The sequence below is a fragment of the Embiotoca jacksoni genome, unplaced genomic scaffold (genome assembly GCF_022577435.1).
Source record: "Embiotoca jacksoni isolate LCO1_2020_lvr unplaced genomic scaffold, fEmbJac1.0.p SCAF_8, whole genome shotgun sequence".
NCBI lineage: Eukaryota > Metazoa > Chordata > Actinopteri > Embiotocidae > Embiotoca > Embiotoca jacksoni.
Window position 1 is genome coordinate 10,401,305 of NW_027185436.1, and position 22,842 is coordinate 10,424,146.

Below are 22,842 nucleotides of genomic sequence, written 5' to 3' on the forward strand. Positions count from 1 at the left end.
GATGTAATTATGATGTCACCTTCTTTTTCTTCAGCATAAACAATAAGTTCCTCAAAAGTAGCTTCTGTATTCCAAGTGTTTTATGTTTTTTTGTCCCTGACTACATTTATTTGTGTTCAAAATGAGCATATTACAATTATATTTCCACATTTCTATGTGAACTGCTGTTCGGGTACTTTTTTAGCCGTCTGGTTTCCAGAGCTCGTATAATGGCATACCACTGTGTGCTTTATTACTACAAATCAGGATTTCCCTAGCATATTTCTTTTCTTTGGATGGAGATAGTGTTCACACCAAACCCAGATACTTTTATGAAGTGGTATAACTTGTACCAAGACCCCACAGTATCCCATTAAAGTCGGGATTTTGGATTTGTCCCTGGATTCCGATGCCAGCGATGGAAACACGAGGCAACCTGAGCCATCTCTGCAGCTCACCCTGTAGACCAACTGTACATGAAAACAGCAATACACTGCAACAGATGAGCAGCATAATTTGATATTTTTTTTTTTTTTTTTTTTTTTTTTTAAAAGAGAAGTGGAACATTAAGTGAGTTCAAGTCCTACTAAATAAATTCCTACACTGAATATTATTATACAGAGAAAGGGAGAGAAGAGGAAGAGAGAGAGAGATATGAGGTGATTTGCCATGACACTTGTTGGGAAGGTTCACATCAGCTAAGAAAAACAGCATTCGTGCTTTTCTGTGTGTGTGTGTCCGTGTTAATGTGCATGCGCTTGTGTATGAATGTGTGTGTGCGTGTATGTGTAGACGTGCACTTCCTCAACCATGCGCCTGCTGAGCCCACGTTACTTTGATTGACAGGTGAGACTCGCCTTTACCCACAGCACTGCCCGCCCTGAGCGCCTCAGAGGTGGCAGCTCCTTGCGACGCGTTGATTGGCCAGAATCCGCGTAGCTCAACCAGGTCAACAGACGAGAAGAAGTTTAAAGAACGGCTATTGGTCAGTTCTATAAGCCCCATCATTAGCCCCACGTGGAACGGCGGCTCTGATTGGTCCGGAGCAGTTTTGTGGGCTGGCCTAGAGTTTCGGTTAGCTGGGAAGCGTGAAACCGCGTGAGAAAGTTGCCACTGAGGTAAAGCAGAGCTCGACGGAGGACTGTTCCCGCCACTGTGGGGGTTGTTGCTATCAAAACTAACGACACATTTCCTCCTTTTTTTTCCGAGAAATATACTTTGGACGAAGATTTTGCATCCAAACTCAACGGGGGAGTAAATATTTATGTTTTTTGTTGACCGTTAGACCGCCAGCTAGCGACCGCGGCGAGTCAAGTGGGAGCTCTTCACTGCAATTAACTTGTGTGGATTTATTTCTGATGCTCGGACTGAGAGCCGACAGTTTGCGGCGGACTGTCGAGGGTCCGCGGGCTTGATTTGCTCTTGTTTGTTTGTTTGTTTGTTTGTTTATTCGGCTCTCTGTACTCGGAATACATCAGCCAGTACACAAAACAAACGCCGGAGTGACTGAGGTGGCTCCCAGCCTGTCCCGTTTCTCACCTGGCTCTTTTTTTTTTTGTTGTTGCCCTCCTTCCTCCTCCTTCCTCCTTTCTTCCTCCCCCCCTTCAGCTGCTTCCAGCTAATGAGCCGTTTCCCGTGTTTTTTTTTGTTTTTTTCCCCCCGGTTGATTTACAGTCGCACTGCCGGTGGAGCGGAGGAGAGACAGCCGCCGAGAGACGGGAGTATCCACCTTTTTAAACGGTCGGTGAACCCACACGGAGCGGAGGAGCGGTCGGGTTGTTGTTTTTTTTTGTTTTGTTTGAAATAAGCGGCTGTTGGTCCTCATAGTAATCGCGGATGGATACGTCTCCGTGATCAGAAACTTCCCCCACCCTCACTGTATTTGATCCCTCGTTTAACGGGGCTTTAAGAAGACATCCTCCCGGAAATAATAATGTTTCCCCAGGGGCGACACCCGGTAAGACACTTCCCTTCTTTGCCTCACCTGGCTCTTTGTCTGACCCGCACCTCTGTCTTGTTGTCCTCGGGCGACACATGTTTATATTAAGCTCTTTCTTCTTGTTAATTGGTCTCTGGATCTGCCCCGAGCAGCAGAGTGGGATTGATAATATTGTTTGTTCAATAACTACTAATAATTAAAAGTTGTTGACATTACACGTGTGCCTGGAGAGAATCAGATGCATATTGTAGGCCACATAATGAGGCACTGTGATGTTGATAATCCCGTCTGTCTGTCTGTCTGTCTGTCTGTGCCTGTGCCTGTGTGTGTGTCTCTCTCTGTGTGTGTGTGTGTGTGTGTGTGTGTGTGTGTCTCTGTGTGTGTGTGTGTGTGTCTCTGTGCGTGTCAGACGCCCCACCAGGCTCCAGGCCAGCCCTTCAAGTTCACCATCCCAGAGTCACTGGACCGCATCAAGGAGGAGTTCCAGTTTCTTCAGGCGCAGTACCACAGGTGGATAACACAAACACACAGTTTCGCATTGGAAGCCTATCTGCCGTCTTTACGGCCCAAATTCCCCCCCCCCCCCCCATTGTCATCTTCCCTCTGACACTAAAACCTCACCCTAACCACAGTCATCCCCCTTTGCCATAATGAACAAAACCCCAACACTGGCCTCAGACTAACCCATAAACCTGGATTAGGTTCACATAGGCGCGCACACATACGCAGCAGCAGGCATCAGTGTTCGCGCTTACACTGCGGTAGGTCTAAGTCTTGGTGATGAGTGAGAGCCAGAGGGTGGCGTGTGGGCTCAGGGTTTCATAAATCACTCCTTATTTTCCTCTGTGTATGTGTGTAGCAATGTGTTAGGAAGAGACTGCATAAGTATATGTGGTTGTGTTTTTACTTTGCTCTAACTGTGCGTCCTTCTACTCATTTTGTGTTGTTGGGGCAGGTTGACCACAACAGGTGAAAGCTACAGACAGGATGTGTTGTTTTTAATTCACACATCTTGGATTCGCACATGCAAAGAACAGGGTTAAAACAAACATCATATATTCAACAGACACTTGAGTTATCATCATTTAACTTTTACATTTTCCTGTGAAATGCAGCTCCCTGGTCTGTTAGGTTTGTCTTTGCTTTATTTGCACTTAAGAAAATCAAAAGGAGATGCAGTCAACATCTGTTTAGGACCAACACACTGTCGAATTTGGGCTGAACAGAAGCAAAGTTGCTTCTCTTGAGAAGTTTTGAGTTTCTCTTGAAGTAAATGGTGTATTGTCTTGTTTTTCAGTCTCAAACTGGAGTGTGAGAAGCTGGCCAGTGAAAAAACGGAGATGCAGCGGCACTATGTCATGGTGAGACGCTTGCACTCAGTTCATTTATCCCACAATGTCACACATCACATACTGCTGTTAGGCTGCTGAAGTGTCCTTGAGGACAATGTTGTGTCCTAACTAGATGCATTGCTTCTGAAGCTGACTGTAACCTTTCATATTTCCAAAGACTGCTAAGTAAATAATGTGAATATTTTTTATTTTTTTTATTAGCTGACTGAACTGAAAAGGTGTTATGAAAAAAACAACAACAACAACTGCACAGCAACATGAAAGTAACACCGGTTTTTATTGTGAACAGATGTGCAGATTTACCTTACTGAGATATGCTAATCAGGATGACGAGTGTCAGATTAGACTGCGTTACGACTTTGCAGTTTGTCAGTAGGAAGATTGTTCATGTTGATTCAACTGAGCTCCAGTATTTCAGCAAACCCAACATTTCACTAGGTGGAGAGGATGATGTTCTCCATTTCTCTTCTTCCTCAAGTAAAACAGCAAATTATTACATGACATTTCAAAAGCACCTAAGTGTGTTTGTGACGTAAGGAGTACATATCGTAAACAACAACAGAGTTACATTACACACTTATTCAACTTTAACCTCAAAGTTTCAAGCCATTTCGTATGAAGCAACGCGAGGTCGAAGGAGGCTTGGTGTGTGTCTAAAGGTTAGCTTAGCTTTAGTGTGACACAGAAACATACAAAAAGTGAACAGGAATGCTGTTTTAAGTTGTATGTGAACGTGCGTATCTACTTTGCCTCTATGGCAGCACTCCTGCTCAGCTTTAAAGCAATTGATTTGCAAGCTGTCTCTTTTAAACATAGTTTGATAGCTCTGTGGAAATGACATGGGAGACCTGCAGGCCTGTTTGTTTAAAAAAAAAAAAAGAAAAAAAAAAAGAATTGTCACCCGTAACGATGGAAATATTCCTTTAGTTGTGTTCAAGCTTTATATTTCAGAGGTCCAGGATTCCTTTCACATATCTAACATCTGACTCTCTGTCCTCCTCAGTACTATGAGATGTCCTATGGCCTCAACATTGAAATGCACAAACAGGTACGGTTGCTTATCTGTCTGCCTCTTGTCTACTCTCTGCATCTTCTTGTTTGTCTTTCGTTTCCCTCCCTCCCTCTCATGGCAGGATTTTGATGTATTTTGTGTGTGTGTGTGTGTGTGTGTGTGTGTGTGTGCGTGTGCGTGTGTGTGTGTGCGTGTGTGTGTGTGTGTTACTGTATTCCTGTGTGTGTGGATGTGTGTTTATTTGTGATCGATGGGGCTCTGTCTCCATTTCCCCAGTTAGGGCCGGCCGGCTGAGCCCAGAGGCAGGATGAATGGCTCTGTAGATTGATTGGTGCTGTCTAGGGGAGCGGCCTCCTTTATTACATTAGAGGGGCAGGGCTGGGGAGGGCAGAGGAATCGATCAACGTGGGGCTGACAGAGGAGATACAGTGGAGCTCCCTCTTTTAGAAGCAGGGAGGTTAAAACACCCCAACACACTTAAGTAAGGCCGGCGCGAGCGTGAAATACAGAAGATCACGGGCCACTTATTTTCATGTACACATGCATACACAAAGGAAAGGGCACTTTTGTATCGCTCTAAGTTGTATACAAACACATGTGGGCAGCGTCAGTTTAATACAGGTCATACGCTGCAATGCGCACACATACGGACAAGGTAAACATGCATTCTCTGATGTTTAAGCACATTTCGGAGGAGGGAAATCTCTCGCCCTCACTCGTACACACAAACACACATTTCCCCACAGGAGGGGTGCAGGGCCCAGAGCGCTTACCAGTGATTACCCCAACTATCGACCAGTCAGACCAGAGGAAATTGGAGGTGGATTGGCTTGGCTGCTTCACTGCAGTGGGGATGCTTCTCCTCCTCCTCTCTCACACTCCTTCCCCCTAGTGTTTTTCACATGTTCTCCTTCTCCTCTTGTGTTGTTCTTCTCTTTTTATAATCCAACTTCCCTACTTTTCTTTCTGCCTTCCTGTCTACCCAAAAGCAGTTACGGGACCTCTTCTTTCTTGTGCTGCCTTCCTCCCCCTTTTCTTTGGCTCCTCTTTCGTTTTATGTCCATGTGAAGCTACTGTGCTTTCATTGTGAGGGCGATGCATCTCTTCCTATTGTCCACGCACACATAAACACACACACACTAAAGCTCCAGGGGAGGTCATTAGCTTTGGGCTGCAGTTGTCAGAGCAACAAGCTTCTGTGAGCGGGGGATACGGGGGATACAGACTAACAACCCACCTCCTGCTGGGGATGTACGGGGACGTGTGAGTGTAGCGTGGCAATAATGCTCCAATTATATGTGTAATGGGAAGCCTGTTCTGTGTTAGCACATTGTGTGTGTGTGTACGCTTTCATCCTCTCTGCATCCCCAACTTTTGTTTACCTACTGTCTCAATTCTAGGAGTCATCATGTGGATGACGCACCGTAGTAGTTCTCCAGTATTACTATTCAGGAGCTGATGCGCAACATTTGAGTTCGGACACACGTTTTTTTTTTTTTGGATATCCTGTAGATGTTCTTGAGTCCCAGTTTGTAATGATGCATCACTATAGGGATCACAGCTGTGGGTGTTGGTTTTACCTTAGAAGTTCTGGGCTGACCTGATAGTAGGTGGTCAGACTATTCTCAGACGGCCTAATCAGTGAGCCTTTATGTAAAGCTAATTATAGGCTTACAACTCAGGATTCTAAGAATGGATGTACAGGTATTGTCTGTCTAAAGTAGCTCTTTATATAAAGCTTTCTCTGGGCAAGGTATATGTCGTCCTTTGAGACACTGACTTGCAGTACACACTAAAGTCAGAAACCTGTGAGTGGACCAGGATCAATGTTTCTTCAGAGCTGAAAGTATGTTTTAAGTTCCCTCGTTCTGATTCGTTGTAGGACGGCCATAGGGACGGACGCATCAGGTGCTCGTACATCTGTGCTGTGGTGAGATGTTCTCTGAGAACAATGCCAAGATATATATATATATATCCTAAATACTGCACAAAAAACAGACAAAACAACTGTCGTCGACCAGCAACCTGTTGTGTGGAAATGTAGCTCCTCATGACAAGCCGTGTAAAACAGGTTTGCAATCGCCTTCACAATATGCACCTGGTGTACCCTCCAGTGTAACGAACATGTTAAAAAATGATGACATCCCTATTAGATACATAGATCAGATGAGCTATATTTGTATTGACCCTCAGGTTGTCGAGGGCACAAGAGGTGCAACAAATGTAAATGAAACCGACGTGAAAACACAAATGCACAATTTCACCTCCAGAGTGTGGCTCATCATGGACAATGACGCATGCAGTTAAAATAGACAAGCAGAACTACAAGCGCTCTGAAGTCTTATAACTACTTTTGATTCTATATTCTCTTTGATTCTGGTTTAGGAGTCAATTATTTATAGTGCTCAGTGTTCTCGGGCTGAAGCCGTTTCATATTTACTTACTTCGGTTTTCTGTTTTAGTCTCTGCTTACTTTGACTTAACATATGTACATAACCACTTCATTTACATTCTTCTGGGTATTGTCATTTGTAATCTCGCCAACAATAATCTTTTTTTTACTTCCAGTTATACTCCAAGTTCTATTATAGGTGAAGCGGTTAGTTGAAGACTCTTTGTGAATACGATAGTACTTCATTTAGCTCATCCAAGTACATAATTGGCTGAACTGTGGCAGGGTCGGTTGTTTGGCAAGCTGGCGGGTGTGCGTGCATGACAGAAATATTCAATGAGGGCAAGTATGCTACAGCTTAAGAGGATGTCTCCACTTCAACTTTTCAGGAACGGTCAGTCCCATTAAAACAATTAAATAATCTGTGGTTGTTTTGGGACTTGTAATGCCTGTCGGTCTCAGGACTTTGGTCCGGACTGAAATATCTCAGCAACTACTGGATTGATTGAGATGAATTTTCAAACATACTTTTCTTGTTTTCCACACGACGAACCACACGGCATGTGGTCGTCCTCGGTCTTTTCCTCCAATACCACCACGAGGCTGACATTTATAGTTTTGTGTGAAATATCCCTGAAACGGTTAGAAGCTGTTATCATGAAGTTTGGGACAGTTAATGTCCCTCTTGGGATGAATTGTTGTAACTTATGGCCAAATGGAGACATTCCCATCATCCTCAGCTGCAATTCGTGTTTCGTGACAATTGGTAAATGTCAGCATGCCAACATGCTAAACTAAAGCGCTTATGTTGGAAGGAAACTGCAGCTTTTTTTTTTTTTTTTTTTTTTTATTCCTGAACAGTCTGCCGGTAAGAGGACACTTGCCATATTAAATCAGTTATCCCCCCCCCAGGTGGCTGTTTTTGTACTGTGGGATACCAAATGTCATTTGAGCTTGATGACTACATTCTGGCCTTGTTCACCAAGTTTTGAAAAGTTTCGATAAACCCATGTGTCACTAATTGTCAACACATGATCATGAAAATCCCAGGTATTCGCACAGCAGCAGTACGCGGCCCTTTTGAAGCGTTCACATCCAGCATGTGTCTATGCATCTATTTCTGCGGGCTGTGTGTGTGTCTGATGAGCCATTACTACGTTTCATGGCTCCTCCAATTCCCTCTTCACCCTGGACGTTTACGTATCAATTTGATTGGATGATATGTAATATGAGCCCCCTTATCTGATTTGATGCCACTGTGGGGGTATCTGGTTTCAGCCAATTGTAGCCACCTCCGGGGGTTTAGGGGGCAGGCGGATGTGTTGGCATGGATACTGGGGGAGAGCAAATGAAGTTAGTCGTTGATGAGATTATGTTGAAGTGCTGATGGGAAGAGGGACAAGAACACAGAGGACAGAGGAAGCTAAAAAAAAAAACAAAAAAAAAAACAGGCAAGAGAGAAACCCGAGCTCAGTGATAATTAGAGAGGAAAATCTCATCGTACTTTGTGTGTCAGTAATGCTGGAAATGGCTCGCACTGGATTTGTGTGTAGAGAGAAGTGGATGAACGTGGTTCTGGTGTCATAGTCAGGTAGTGTGTGTGTGTGCGCGCGCTTGTATTACTTTATTAGTGTTACTGAACAGCTGTCTTTTCTTAATGAATGTAATTATGTTATCAACAATTAAGTCTCTTTCCATCTCTGTGTGTCTCTTCCTTCATCAGACTGAGATTGCCAAGAGACTAAACACCATCTGTGCACAAGTCATTCCCTTCCTCTCACAGGAGGTAAGTATGTGTGACTTTGAGCCACACACAGTGTTTTGTATGCCATTTATACACTCTTAATTGTATTTGCCAGCTTCACTGATAGCGCTGCATTTTACTCTCAGGCCTCTGTAACATTGTGTGTTTGTTTGCGTGTTTTACAGCACCAGCAGCAGGTGGTTCAAGCTGTGGAGCGAGCCAAACAGGTGACCATGGCAGAGCTCAATGCCGTCATCGGGGTACGTGGACTGCCGGGTCTTCCACCTACAGTGTGTATTCTTCTACTTCCTCTTTATTACATTGACTGTGTCTGTATGTCTGTTTATAACATAATGAATACATATAACACAAGGACACCATTTTATAATTTGATCTGGTAATAGGGTAATTTTCTGAGCCTCCCTGTCACAAAAATCTTTGCGGAAAAGAGGCACTTACTCTTTGTCTCTGTTGTAGCCTTGATATAGTCAGTATGGCGAGATGTGAAAGTTGCTAATTGCAAAATACGAATGATACTTCGAGAAATTCGAGAGAAGGATAAAATTCAGTGGCGTATACGCTGTGCTCTGCCGTTACAATAAAATACTCATATTGTTTACATAGTAATCAATGCATTGCAGAAAGAAGTACATTACTCACACACAAGAGCCATATAGGTCAAAGTAATTCTATGAGCAAAAATGTTTTTCTTAATCTCAGTTGAACCCTTCAGAATCACAGTTAAAGCTCGACTGTGATACTGGTGTTGTAAATCAGTTCAGAGTGATTTAAAACCAGCAATATGGCTGATAATGTGTTTTAAAGGAGAACGCTAAACTAAACTCGAGGTGAAAGGCCAACACCATAGTTTGTTTGTGGGACATGAGAGATTTTACAGGAAATGAAAAAAATTCAACCCGAGAAGTTTTCTCTTTTATTGGGCTCTAGAAAAAAAACCTGATTGATTTGTAATGAAACTGGTCTTTTTCACAGTGAGCCAGTGGAGAATGGTGCATATGATCCAGCGATTATAAGAGGTGTTCCTTGAAAAGGTGCAGTCAGTCTTAGATGACGGATGGGGCATGACCAGCTATTCAGACTCGAGCAGAAAAGGGTTCACTTGCACAGTGAGACGGTCAGCTAAAAAGAAATAAAGATAGAGAGACAGTCAAACTGTTGGTGGTGATGACTTTTTGGGGGTGGGATTGGAGAATGATTATTACTCAGCCTTATAGGAGCCATAGGGGCTTAAGTGGTGGGAAGGGAGGCTGTGGGGCCGAGTTTTAGGGGAAATGTGGGAAAGAGGGGGGATTTTAGCTGAGCAAAGAGTGGGGTTGGAGGGTAGTTTGGTTCGATGTGGGCTGGGCTTGTTAGTTGGCGTGGACTGATGGGGGTCTCTGTTGGTGTGTGATGGGGTGAGAGGTGGATTTGGCAGTTGCTGTTTGAGTCTTAATTGCAGGATTTTAGTGTTTGTAAAAGGGGGGTCACGGCGTTGGCCTTACACTCCCTTCTTCCCATCTCCTCTCGTCTCCCACGCCAGCCTGTCATTCACCCCGTTTGTGAGTTAAATGAGTGTAATGAAGCATGCTGCCCCTACCTCCACACACACACACACACACACACACACACACACACACACACACACACACACACACACACACACACACACACACACACACACACACACACACACACACACACACACTCTCTCTCTCTCTCTCTCTCTGATGACACCCACAAATACATACATACACACCAGCTCTCACTAACATCCCATGACAAACCAGGCTCCCCTTGCCTCCACCAATACTTCCCCTCCATTTACGCCCATCAGGGTTCCTGTTTGTGTATCTGTGTGTGCGTGTGTGTTTGCATCTGTTTCTGTGTGCGTCTGTGTGCAGCAGAGCGTGCATTTCTGTTATCCCCAGAAAACAACAGGCAGGGGTAGGATGGTTGAGCGAGTGTGTGTGTGTGTGTGTGTATGTATGTGTGTGTGTGTGTGTGTGTGTGTGTGTGTGTGTGTGTGTGTGTGTGTGTGTGTGTGCGCGCCTGCCTTGTTTATCTACACTCTGTGTACGCATGTTAGTGTGATCAAGTGTGACGTGTGGGTGTGTTTATGTTTGATTGTTTGGCAGGCGAACCGACTCTGGAAATTGAGTGTGTGTGTGTGTGTGTGTGTGTGTGTGTGTGTGTGTGTGTGTGCGCGCGCGCGTGTGTGCGCGCGTGCGTGTGTGTGTGTGTGCGTGCGTGGGGGTGGAGGCTAAAAGACTATTTCGTTGTTTTGCTTTCATTCATCGGGGGGTGGATGTAGAGAGCGAAGGATGGATGAAGAGGGAAAAAAGAAGGCGTGGGCTCGGGGGAGGGGGGTGGGTTAGTCAATTAGGTGAGATAAAAGTCGGTTTGACCTTCAGCACTCCTTCCACCCCTGCCGAGTCGCCTCCTGTGCCCCCCCTTCTCCTCCTCTCTCTCTCTCCTTCCTCCTCCCCTCCCCGCGGCGAATCAGTGAGCTTGGATTCCCGCGGCTACTGTCTGAGGAGGCAATAATGATGTTTTGGAACACAAAGGCATTTCACGCTCAGACGAGCGCCTGATTTGGTGTGAAAGAGAGAGCAGGGCTGCCAGCCAAACTCGCGCCCCCCTCTCTCTCTCTCCCTCTGACCCTCTTCTCTGCCTCTCTCCTCCCCTTTCTCCTCAGCCGCCTCACTCCTTCACAAGACCTGACAGTGCAAGCAGCAGCTGGGGCTCTTGCCCCCTCCCCCAACCCCACCCCCCCCTACTTCTTCCTCATTCCTCCTTTTCCTCCTTCCCCCTCTCCTCCCTCCACATCCTCAGGCTTTGGGCTGTGATCCCAGCTGTCAGTATTGTTCAGTGTTTGACCTCGGGGGGGAGGGGGGGGGGGGTGTAGGGGGAGAGGATGTGTTCACCACCTTGTCGAATGCAGCAGCTTGTTGAGGTGGTGTGAACCCCGAGACACTGAAGAAACTGTCCCATCTGTTTGAAACTTCAATAGGGACAGAAGTCTCCATTGATGAAGCTACAGAGTGCTATTGATCTTTCCTTATTGGTGGCTCAGTTTCATTTACTGACACCTTTGAGATTCTGGTGACAGGTGTCGATGTTTTTCACATTCATGGCAGCTACATCTTAAGCTTCGTCCAGTGAACTTAACATCTAGTCTTTTCTGTACTTGCCAGGATTGTAACGTTTTGCCCTGCATCACAGGTTTGTTTAATAAGACCAGCATCACACTCCACATTCAATTCACCAATGTGTTTTTTTAAAAGGTGAAACGGCCTTTAAATGACCCATTGCTGGCCAGCCTGCGAGTCAGAAATGCACTGATCCATTTTAGTTTTGGAGGTACACATTTATTTTGTGTTTGAAATACATTGCTCACTGTGTCTTGCAGCGTTCCTGAATGTTCCGCGTGTTTTGTCTCAACCGTCCTCCTCTTTCTCTTTCTGCTTTTTCTCCCCGTGGCATAGCAGCAGCATCTGTCCCATAACCACGGTGGCGCCCCGGTGCCCCTCACTCCGCACCCGGCCGGCCTCCACCCCTCTCAGCTGGGTGGTTCGGCGGGTCTCCTGGCTCTGTCAGGAGCACTCGGTGCCATTCCTCCTCATCAGGCCGGAAAAGATGGCGGTGATAAAAAGCCTCACCTGTCCGGACCAGACTCCCACCCTGCAGGGCCGGAGCACCTGAGAGGTGAGGAGACACACCCGCACCCCGAGCACAGAAACACCGCTTCAACTGCACAGGCGAGCTGTTTGGTCCCTAAAGTTTGTGAATACCCAAAAGATCACGTCACGCAACTCAGATGGTAGATTTTTGCGATGTATTGTTTGCGTTTTCTACTGGTCACCTGAACACTCCTGGTTGTTTCAGAGTCTGTTTACTTTCTGAAAACGGGTTACTTGCTTATAAAGACATTTTCATCTCATTCTCCTTCCTTTCTTATTTTTTTCCCCCCCCTGTTTTCTGCTCTGCTGAACACCCAACCCTTTGACCTCAACCACATGTACCCGTTTCCAATGGCAATAGAGAGAGAACCCGGCACAGTAAGTACTTCCTCTTTCTGCGTCAATGTTTACCGCTCCGACAAACTACTTATTTCCTTGTTTTTCTTGAAGGGATAGTTGGGTTTTGTGGAATTTGACTTTGTTCTTAGATGCCGTTTGAGAAGGATTAGTCTGTCTTAGCTCAGTTGATAGATGTCTGTGGGTCAGTAAACTCCACTCAAACTCAAGGGAAAAACATATTTAAACAGTCTGCTCTAAGTAAACTGCCCTTCATTTACACACGGCAATAATTACCTAAATGTTTGGATTCTGCTTCTAAACAAGGTCATCGAAGGCCAACCGTCTATTTATTTCACATGTACCATTTTATTGAATATGAAACGATCTCACAGCAGATTTATGCTAAGTGACATGAAAACTAAGATATGAAACTTGAAACCTGTAATCCAGGGAGACTCCACCTGTTGCTGAGGCAGACTCATGTTTTACATTTGAATGATTTTACATTCTCTGCTGCTGCAGTGACCCAATTTCCCCTCGAGAATCAATAAAATTTGATCTCACCATATCATGCAGAAAAGCACCATTTAGTTTTAATCACCGTTTCACATTCAAACAACTTTCATCATTCAGTTGTATATTTTTGACTGTCAGTTTTAAAGTGTGTGTGTGTGTGTGTGTGTGTGTGTGTGTGTGTGTGTGTGTGTGTGTGTGTGTTTGAGGATCTCTTGGGTAGAGCTTTGGCCTGCTTGTTTAGTTCTGCCCTAGATCTGCTCTGAACTGTTAGGTTTCCTTTCTCCTCCAAATGAGCTTTTTAGCATGGCCGCACGCACACACTCACACTCACACGCACACACACACACACGCGCACGCACACGCACTCACACTCACGCACACGCACACGCACACTTCTCCAGCCGAGTCTGCATTGTTGTGCCTATTTAACACCTCAGTGAGCAGATTACCCCCGCCCCCCCCTCCCACCGCCCCTGATCCCGCGCTTAAAGACTCTCATTGTGTTTAATATCACCACCACAGTGAGGGGAGGGCTTGGGAAAGGGTGGGGGCGAGGGAACAGCAGTCATATGACACTGAGTGTGTGTGTGTGTGTGTGTGTGTGTGTGTGTGTGTGTGTGTGTGAGGGGGAGAGAGGGAGAGAGAGAGACACATCATGCTAAAAGCGAACAGTAGTGAGACGGGAATGGGGGGGGGAGGGGGGTTGCTTATGTTTTGCAGGTCAGTGCTTCTGTGCTCAGCTCACTAAAACCTTTCAATAAAGGGTGGGGGGGAGGGGCGTGGGGGTGGGGCGTGAAGGAAGGGGCCTTTGGCAGAATACAGATTTTCACCCCCACCCCCCCCACGCCTTTCTCTCCCTCCCTCGTCTCTTGTCACCCTTTCTTCTCCTCCACACTCTCACACCCTCCCTCCATCCTCTCTGTCCTCTAATCTCACCACCTCTTTTCCCCCCTTTTTTTTTTTTTCTCACCCTCCTCCTCCTCCTCCTCTCTTTAGCTATTCCTCCTTCATTTACCCTTTCCCCCCCTCAAAGCCCGTGCGCTCGCTCCCTAGCTAGATGTGTGCATGCGCATGTGTTTGTGTATGTTGGATGCACATTTCATTGACAGGCTGAGACTATAATGGACTCAACATGAAGCTTTAATCCATTAACAATAGGATCCGTTGGTCAGGGGGCCAGGGGGAGGCAGCTCTCTCTCTGTGTGTGTGTGTGTGTGTGTGTGTGTGCGCGCGCGCGTGTGTATGTGTAGTCTTAGGACACAGAGACGCAAGTGTTATGGGAGTAATACACACTCACTGTTTGTTACACACTTAATGATACACACAGGCTTTCACAGTCAATTAGACATTGTGCACGCGCACACACAAGTAGAGAAACACACACACACACACACACACACACACACACACACACACACACACACACACACACACACACACACACACACACACACACACACACACACACACACACATTCTACAGCCCGTGCAGCTTTTCAGAGCCAGGAGAGGGAGCACTGATAGATTTTGAGAGCCACTTAATGTAATCATCAACTTCAGAGGCATGTGTTTGTGTGTGACTGTGACTGGCTTTGGTCAAGTGAGAAAAGAGGTTTGTGTTTAAGTGTTAGTGCTGCTTAATTCATGCTTCCGTGAACTATTAACCTCTTTGCAAGCAAGAGTCTGTTTTTCTAACCTGCTCTGCGCATAGCTGAATAGCTCTTGTAATTAGTGGTAGATGGATCAGACAGTTTAGTGAGCTCATGCAGAATGCAAACAACAACAAAGCACAACTTTAACTGTAAATGGCAAGATTGTCTCACCTCTTCAACTCCTTTCTCCTTCTTTGTCCTCCAAACTGTCCTCTTTCTTTTTTTTTTCCTCTCCGCACTACCTATCTTTTGTTTTTAATCTCTTCTCGTCCTCTCCCACTGTGTTTCTGTCCTTCGACTCTTCCTCTTTGCTTCCATCTGCAGAGTAACTCGTTGCTGCCGGAAAGTCTTAGGAACTCAGATAAGCGACGCAACGGACCCGATTTCCCGAATGACATGAAGAAACGCAAGGTGGACGACAAGGACTCCAGCCACTATGTAAGAAATGGTTCCGCTGTCTGTGTCTTTTTGTCCAAAGTGTGGAAGAATAATTTGTAGTGTGTGTACAGCTTTCTCATCTCATCAAAGAACAAGGACATCTGTGACAATCCTCTGCTAAAGAAATATTACCAGAGAAGAGTGCAGCGTTTAATGGTGTGCTGACTGATTATCTTAACTGATTGGCTTCTTCAGGACAGCGACGGGGAGAAGAGTGATGACAATTTAGTGGTGGATGTCTCGAATGAGGTCAGTACGTTTTGATATTTTTCATTGTTTTCTACGCCGAAAAATGCCAGCCTCACGTTTGTGCAGTAATTTGTTGTCGGGTAGATTAATGGAATCTTCGTTTATCCACCAGGATCCAAACTCCCCTCGCGGCACACCGCTCCCCTCCCCTCGAGAAAACGGCCTGGATAAAGCACGTCTTCTCAAGAAAGACCCCTGTAGTCCAGCCTCTACTGCATCATCAGCCAGCTCCTCCTCCCTCAAGTCCAAAGAGATGACAATGGTAGGGATGCAAAAGAAAAGAAAGGAACTTTTATATAGTAAGATGGATAAAGTAAATGGATTAATTGAGTGAATATGTAGCGGTTACATATTTCCCGCATATTTCTGTGTGGCAGCGAGATAAAGCAGGTACACCTGGGCTGAAGTCGAGCACGCCCACACCGAGAGGAGACTCCACGCCCGGTCCGAGCTCCACGCCCGGAATCCGGCCAAGTCTATCAAAACTGCCCTCCATGGAAATACCACATCCACCTAGTAAGCGTCAACGTTTATGTCCATGATATGAAAGGTGGTGTTATTTTAATGTGCTCATTATTTTTTATTTTTTTTGCTGAGAGCAATACGTTACATTTACTGAATTGCTACAAAAATTCAACCTCACCATTAAAGGTTAAAGAGCTTTGGGCAAATGGTGTAGGACTTTAGCCTGCTTCTAATAGAACTGTTTGTTTTAATCACAAATGTCTCATGGCATATTTACTTTAGAAACCTCCATGCATGTGTGGAGATTCCCAGTGTCTGCTTGCTATGAAAAAATAAATCTGACTGTCAGCAGTTTGTTTTGAAATTTCTGTTTGCTTATGCTTAAATTACCTTTGCATCATAGCCAAGGAATGAATCCTAATGACAGGTGGTTTCAGCTGACTGTGTGGTAATAACAAGTCTGTCAGCAATTTTTAAAAAAAAATTTTTTATAAGAGATTTCAGGGATTTTGAATGTTGATGCTCCCTTAGTTTTTTTTTTTTTTTTTTTTTACAGCATTTTATGTGCCTTACCTTTTCTCTTCAGCTGCCGGTTTGCGAACTCCGCTGGCTGTGCCGGGCCCATATCCAGGTGCGTTCGGTATGTTGCCCCACGCAGCAGGGATGAACGGGGACCTGGCTGGGGCAGCCGGGGCTGCAGCCTACGCTGCTGGACTGCACAACATGTCACCTCAGATGAGCGCTGCTGCCGCGGCCGCCGTGGCAGCGTACGGCCGTTCACCCATGGTGAGTGGAAGGCGGAGGCTTATGTTTTGGTGAAGTGACTTTTCATATCTTGTTTATGTCCGTCAGTCACATGCTCACAAAATAAAGCGAACCTCTGCCAAATCAAATCATCATAAGCAGTTAACTGTGCGTGAGGTAAATGAATGTATTACTAATTGTTGATATTTAATGTGCATACATTTTTTTTTTTTTTTAACCATCTTTTGACTTTTTCATGTTTTCTCGTGTCACAGTTTTGAATCACAGTGGAAATATCAGAAATATCAAAGTGAATACTGAAAACGTATCTTTTCAAATAATACAAATATGTAAGCCGAAATGATTAATTGCGTCATTATTTACAATATAATTCTGGTTCTGACTCTATGCTGATAGTTTATTAACTAACTTAATTATTAGGTTTGCACATGTGGCTGCTTCAGTTTTTTTTTTATCTCATTCGTCTTCATAAATCTCTCCAGCTTGGTGAGGTTGCATAGCGAATATGATTCAAGCCATGTCTACTACTTTTGCTGCCCTCATATGTGTTCTTTCAGCTATGGCTGTTCTTTTCCATTTTTTGTTGTAGAACTTATGCCACTGAAGAAATATTTATTGTGAGTTTCCTGTATCGTCTACAGATTCTTACTTTTCAGTAACGGACGATCTTTTGTCTTTATAATGTAGTTTTTTTTCCTTGCTGGTTGCAACTGTTGTACCTTCCAGGAATTAAAAAAATTAAAATCACTTGTGTTTAGTCAGCTGATCAATCACAGGTGATGTCCATTTCATTTATTAAGAAAATTCCTTTAAAGTCAGTTCTTTTATATTTCACTTGTTTTGGATCTGTTTACAGACGTTTTCACTTTTGAGTCTTATTTTAGGGCGGCAATAAATAATCGCATCGACTTGATTTCAACGTTTTAAAACAATAAAAGATGAGAACAGTATGAAAACTTATTATAACCACTGTACCTTCTATATTGCAAAGTGCGTAAAGTGTCAATAGTTGCGCAGCTGTATTCCTCTGGCCTATGTGATAGTATTTACACAGTGGGCATGCTTGTGTGCAGTACGTTCAATCGCCTCATCACTCTTGGCTGTATTTGCATAGTGTTCATTACACTGTTTAAATAGGTTTACTAGACTCACAGCTGTGTCTGGGCAACACTTGATAGCAACTCCGGCTGTGTACCCACCAGCCGTGAGTGTGTGTGTGTGTGTGTGTGTGTGTGTGTGTGTGTGTGTGTGTGTGTGTGTGTGTGTGTGTGTGTGTGTGTGTGTGAGTGTTGGACTGGGGTGGGCTGGGGGATGGGGGTGGAGGGGGGGCAGCACAAGTACTGACAGCTCTGCCTCTGTGTGTTTGCTATGTCTTATACTTGTCATTCAGATTGGGAGGGTGTGTGTGCTTCAGAGTGTGTGTTTGCTCTGTGCTCACGAGTGTTTGTGTTCTGTTCCACAGGTTAGTATTGACCTGTGTGCGTTCTGCCAATTCCCATGGGCGTGTGTTTGCTCTGTGCTCATAAAAAAAATGTCTGTGTTCTCTCCTCAAGGTTGGTTTTGATCCTCATCCTCACATGCGAGTTCCTGGAATGCCTCCCAGTCTGACAGGAATCCCTGGCGGCAAACCGTGAGTGTGTTTGTGGCTACTGGCATGTGGGGAGAAAAAAAAACAAAAAACGTTTTGTTTCTTTCTTCTGCTTTTCACCTCTTCCTTATCCCTGCTACTTTTTTTTTTTTTTTTTATCTTTCTCCATGTCCTCTGGCCTCCTACTCTTCCATATTGAATCCCCTCTTCTCCTCCTCTGTGTCTTCAGTGCCTACTCCTTTCACGTTGCTGCCGACGGACAGATGCAACCGGTGCCGTTCCCCCCGGATGCCCTGGTGGGCCCGGGGATCCCTCGTCATGCCCGTCAGATCAACACGCTGAACCACGGAGAGGTGGTGTGCGCCGTCACCATCAGTAACCCCACCCGACACGTTTACACAGGAGGGAAGGGGTGTGTCAAGGTCTGGGACATTAGTCACCCGGGAAACAAGAGCCCCGTGTCCCAGCTCGACTGTCTGGTGAGTGAGGCGGGAGGTTTTATGGGGATGTTGATACAGGGGAAAATATCACGTGGCGTAAGAGCGAATGTTACGTTAATCGTCAGTCAAGCCTGTTTAAAGCAGAATTTCTGCAGTCACAGAGCATGTTTTTAGAGTACAATAACTTTTAAGACAAAAAACGTTTTTTTTTTGTTTTACGGCATCAGAACCGCGACAACTACATCCGCTCCTGTCGTCTTCTTCCCGATGGTCGCACTCTTATCGTGGGAGGCGAGGCGAGCACGTTGTCGATCTGGGATTTGGCCACGCCCACTCCCAGGATTAAAGCAGAGTTAACATCATCAGCACCAGCATGCTACGCTCTGGCCATCAGCCCGGACTCCAAGGTCTGCTTCTCCTGCTGCAGTGATGGAAACATCGCAGTCTGGGATTTACACAACCAGACACTCGTTAGGTAAGAGATAACTGGGAAGCTTTTATTTTGCATGGATAGATGCAACATGGGGAATTTGCCACTTTCTCATTTGCTGGGTCATTCTTTGAAAACGATTTGTGCAAATATGTGCATAGGGTAGATTTTTTTTTTTTTAGGGCATCAAAAATCACAGCCTGGCATTGCTGACACTAAGCAACGGCATTGACCTTCTTTGATCAGCAGCCTCGGCTCCGGCTGATTTAACCTTTCTGATTAAATGATGACATTTTTTTTTACTATTAGTACTACAAGAGTGGCTGCTGCTGAGAAATACTGTAAGCTCCTCACATACTAGGTCGCCTGTGATGCACACCAACTGCCCGGGCAAACCAAATGCCCAGTGTGTCTTTGTTTAAACATTTCTGTCTTTATTTAACTGAGAATGTATGCGTGTGTCCTGCAGGCAGTTCCAGGGCCACACAGATGGAGCCAGCTGTATCGACATCTCTAATGACGGCACCAAGCTGTGGACCGGAGGCCTGGATAACACTGTGCGCTCCTGGGATCTGAGGGAGGGCCGGCAGCTGCAGCAGCATGACTTCACATCACAGGTACGTTTATATAGCCAACATCAGCAGCATATCATCAACCTTCGGAAAGCGTATGGCATTTAATTTTGTTTCGATCAAAACGTTATCAAACGTAGAAGACAAGACTTTATGCTCAAAGCCGTTTCCTCTTTCCTCTGTGCAGATCTTCTCTCTTGGCTACTGTCCGACAGGAGAATGGTTAGCCGTTGGAATGGAGAGCAGCAACGTCGAGGTCCTTCATGTCACCAAACCTGACAAATACCAGCTTCATCTACACGAGAGCTGCGTACTCTCGCTGCAGTTTGCCTACTGTGGTGAGTGACGCGCTCTCGATTGCAGGCTATTCACTGCTCCCTTCATTAACTGGTCATTTTGTAGTTTTTTTTTTTTTTTTTTTTTGAAGTTAGAGATTAAATGTGGTTTTTTGGGGAGAATTTTGCGCAAGTCAAATAGGTAAGTATCGAGTTAGACAGGAAACAAGGGAAGAGAGAGGACCATGATGTGTGGTGTGGTTGAGACACCGCTACTTTTGTGGTTTTACTCAAATTTGACCTTTTCATTTGATATCTTCCATTCTACAAAGTGTTTTCCTTTTGTCCCTGTTGAAGGTATCTTGTTGATGACGTCAATGTTTTTTTGTTTCGCCCTGAGATTGCTTATCGAGTGTGTGTTTGTCGTGTGTTTCTCTACTCAGGCAAATGGTTTGTGAGCACAGGAAAGGACAACTTGCTGAATGCATGGAGAACACCGTATGGAGCCAGCATATTCCAGGTCTGGACAACAGAGTATTACATTCATTACATGATATATTAACGTAGGTAACATATCAAATTTCCCCTCCTGAAGTTGCTGCTTCAGTTTAAACAACCAAAGTGTATTTCCAGCAGCGCTGCTCTGCATCCATTCTGTGAATGACTGGATACTGTAAAACTTTCATCGTGTTGTTCCCTGGACTGCAACAAAAGGGCCGGCGCTATAAACATGGACGTCTGCCACCGAGTGATAAAGCTACACCGCTGCTCAGCTGAATGCGGAGACCTCCTCTATCCATTTCAAATTCAAAGCCGTTGTTTCAAAATTTTAAGCCTTCTTTTTTTATTATTATTTTTTTTTTAAACACGGTCCAGCCATGTACTAGGTTTTGACTTGGTTTTGTTTTCCTCAGAAACTTTGTATTTATTGGTGACTTGACTTTCCTCCCCCCCCCTCTTCCCTTTTCTCTCTCCTCTTCAGTCTAAAGAATCCTCCTCGGTGCTAAGCTGTGACATATCTGTGGATGACAAGTATATTGTTACTGGTTCCGGGGACAAGAAGGCCACTGTTTATGAGGTCATCTACTAAAAATTCGGAAAGAGAGCGAGGACATTTCTTCTTTCCCCACACATCCTATATGTTTTTAGAATTTTTCACGTGACGCCAGAAATCGCAGACAAGAGTGACCTTAATGGCGCATTTTTTTTTTTTATTTTTTTTTTTTTTCTGTTGCACCTACCGAAGAGACCCGGAAAGGAGACGACTATTTTACATGCACACATCTATTGTGCCGGTGTACATGACTCCATTTCAGCTGGGAATTAACTGGAGCAGTTGGATACTAATGGAAGTAGAGAGACTATTCAGATGTTGCTCTCTCCTGCTGTGTGCTGCGGATCAGTTGCAGGGACCAGATAATGACCAAAGGAGACTCTGGACTGTTTTGACTGGAACCGGCTCCACCGATGGCACCGTGCTCGAAACAAACTAAATTCAATGTCACGATCGGGGGCAGAGACGCGAGAACAAACTCTCAAAGACCTGAGGGGCGAATATGTAAACAAATGGCAGACGGACAAAAAAAAAAAAAAGGGGGCGTCAATCTGGAGAGGAGAGGAAGCAAAACAGCAGATGGATAGACGAATGAACATTTTACAAACGGGCAAATGCAGATATGTTGGTTTGTGTACTCGCAGCCTGTTGATCCCGCAGCTATGACTCTGACCTTAGAACCTCAGCTTGCCGTTCTGACTCGCCCACACTGTCTGCAAAGTACCTTCTCTGTCTTAACATTAAATCCTGTCCTCACTAACTGCACTGTCGTGGTAGCTGTCCACCTACACACTGTACTTAAACACTTAAAATACCCAAATGGTATGTTTTAAACGTACCGAAGGCTGTGCTGACTTGTCTGACATTATGCTACTGTGAACTTCTGTGATGAGTTCATTTGATCCTCATGTGGCACAGCAGTTTTTCCTAATTCATACCAATTTCAGATGGTATTTACAGTACCGTATAAAAAAAATATAAATAAATTAAAAAAAAAAAAAGCTTACCAAGCCAGATAAGCTTCAAGAACAGTAGGATGTATTTAAAAAGAAACGTTACAGAAGGCTTAACTCGGGCTGTTCTCGAAAACCTTCTCTTCTGTTTCCTCTTATCCTCACTGATATACCAGTTGATCAACAAAAAGAAGTTTCAGAGATTAATTCAGAGTATTTCATTTAAGATGGACTACACAGAATCTGAAGCCTTCAGGATATCAACAGAAATGTTGAAGCGAGATTTCAACCGGAGACGGAGACGCAACATAAACCTTTATACTGTGATTTTGTTTGTTGATGTCTTACACCGTACACTTCAGCAGCACACATTGATGGAGTTTCCATTAGCAGAGCGAGTGCAGTCTCACAATCACAAAACTGACCTGTGAACATTTCGCAGACTCATCATGTCTTAACTGTTATTAGCTCGTCCCCAACTCGGCCTTTATCACTCTTTAAAACACACGATGTCTTATCACACGGATGGTCAATTATGCTTCCTCAACAGGGTCAGATTATTTGAAGACGTGATTTGATCTTCTTTGCATTTATGCTGAAGTGAACCAGAGAAAAAGAAAACGCTTGACCATATTCACTAAACAAATGACGTCCTTTTTGCTGCATATTCTTTAAACTTGTATTCTTGAACAATTCAGCTATAATGCCTTGAAAGTAAAACACGGTCATGTTGTTCTTTCATTTTTCAAAGAATACAGTAAGACTATAAGAAAGATTAAATTATTTTCCAAGATAGTCTTATGGAGGCAAGTAGACGAGGTGCAGTTGTACTACAGCTTCAGTTACAGCCATTTTAAACTCATAAATTTCCCGACCTTGTGCTTATTTTTTTTTTTTTTTTTTTTAAATCTATTTTTGTCTGTTTGTAAAAAAAAAATGTAAATATCAAGTTTTTTTTTTCTTACGACATGCTTTAGAAATAACAAAACTGTTTTTGTACATCTTTTA

General features: G+C 44.6%; 1 protein-coding gene across 3 annotated transcripts; it reads left to right on the forward strand.

The window, feature by feature from the left end:
- The first annotated feature begins 1,108 nt into the window (after positions 1 to 1,108).
- Positions 1,109 to 21,641, forward strand: LOC138191595 (transducin-like enhancer protein 1). Of its 3 annotated transcripts, none has more exons than XM_069138495.1 (20): positions 1,109 to 1,936; positions 2,328 to 2,428; positions 3,216 to 3,279; positions 4,274 to 4,318; positions 8,398 to 8,460; positions 8,604 to 8,708; positions 11,904 to 12,123; positions 12,460 to 12,476; positions 14,930 to 15,043; positions 15,239 to 15,292; positions 15,405 to 15,554; positions 15,670 to 15,808; positions 16,344 to 16,543; positions 18,076 to 18,152; positions 18,340 to 18,589; positions 18,778 to 19,025; positions 19,450 to 19,597; positions 19,740 to 19,890; positions 20,271 to 20,347; positions 20,810 to 21,641. In XM_069138495.1, exons 1-20 carry the CDS (start codon positions 1,913 to 1,915, stop codon positions 20,915 to 20,917), a joined length of 2,355 nt encoding a protein of 784 aa, XP_068994596.1. In that variant the 5' UTR covers positions 1,109 to 1,912; the 3' UTR covers positions 20,918 to 21,641. The 3 variants fall into 3 exon arrangements, with proteins under 3 accessions (XP_068994596.1, XP_068994597.1, XP_068994598.1); XM_069138496.1 differs by having other exon boundaries at positions 11,907 to 12,123; XM_069138497.1 differs by having other exon boundaries at positions 2,340 to 2,428.
- The last annotated feature ends 1,201 nt before the right edge of the window (positions 21,642 to 22,842 follow it).

Coding starts and splice junctions, on each gene's coding strand:
- LOC138191595 (XM_069138495.1), top strand. CDS start 1,913: ATGTTTCCCCAGGGGCGACACCCG. Junction 15,555..15,669: donor AGTCCAAAGAGATGACAATG/GTAGGGATGCAA, acceptor TCTGTGTGGCAG/CGAGATAAAGCAGGTACACC. Junction 15,809..16,343: donor GGAAATACCACATCCACCTA/GTAAGCGTCAAC, acceptor TTTTCTCTTCAG/CTGCCGGTTTGCGAACTCCG.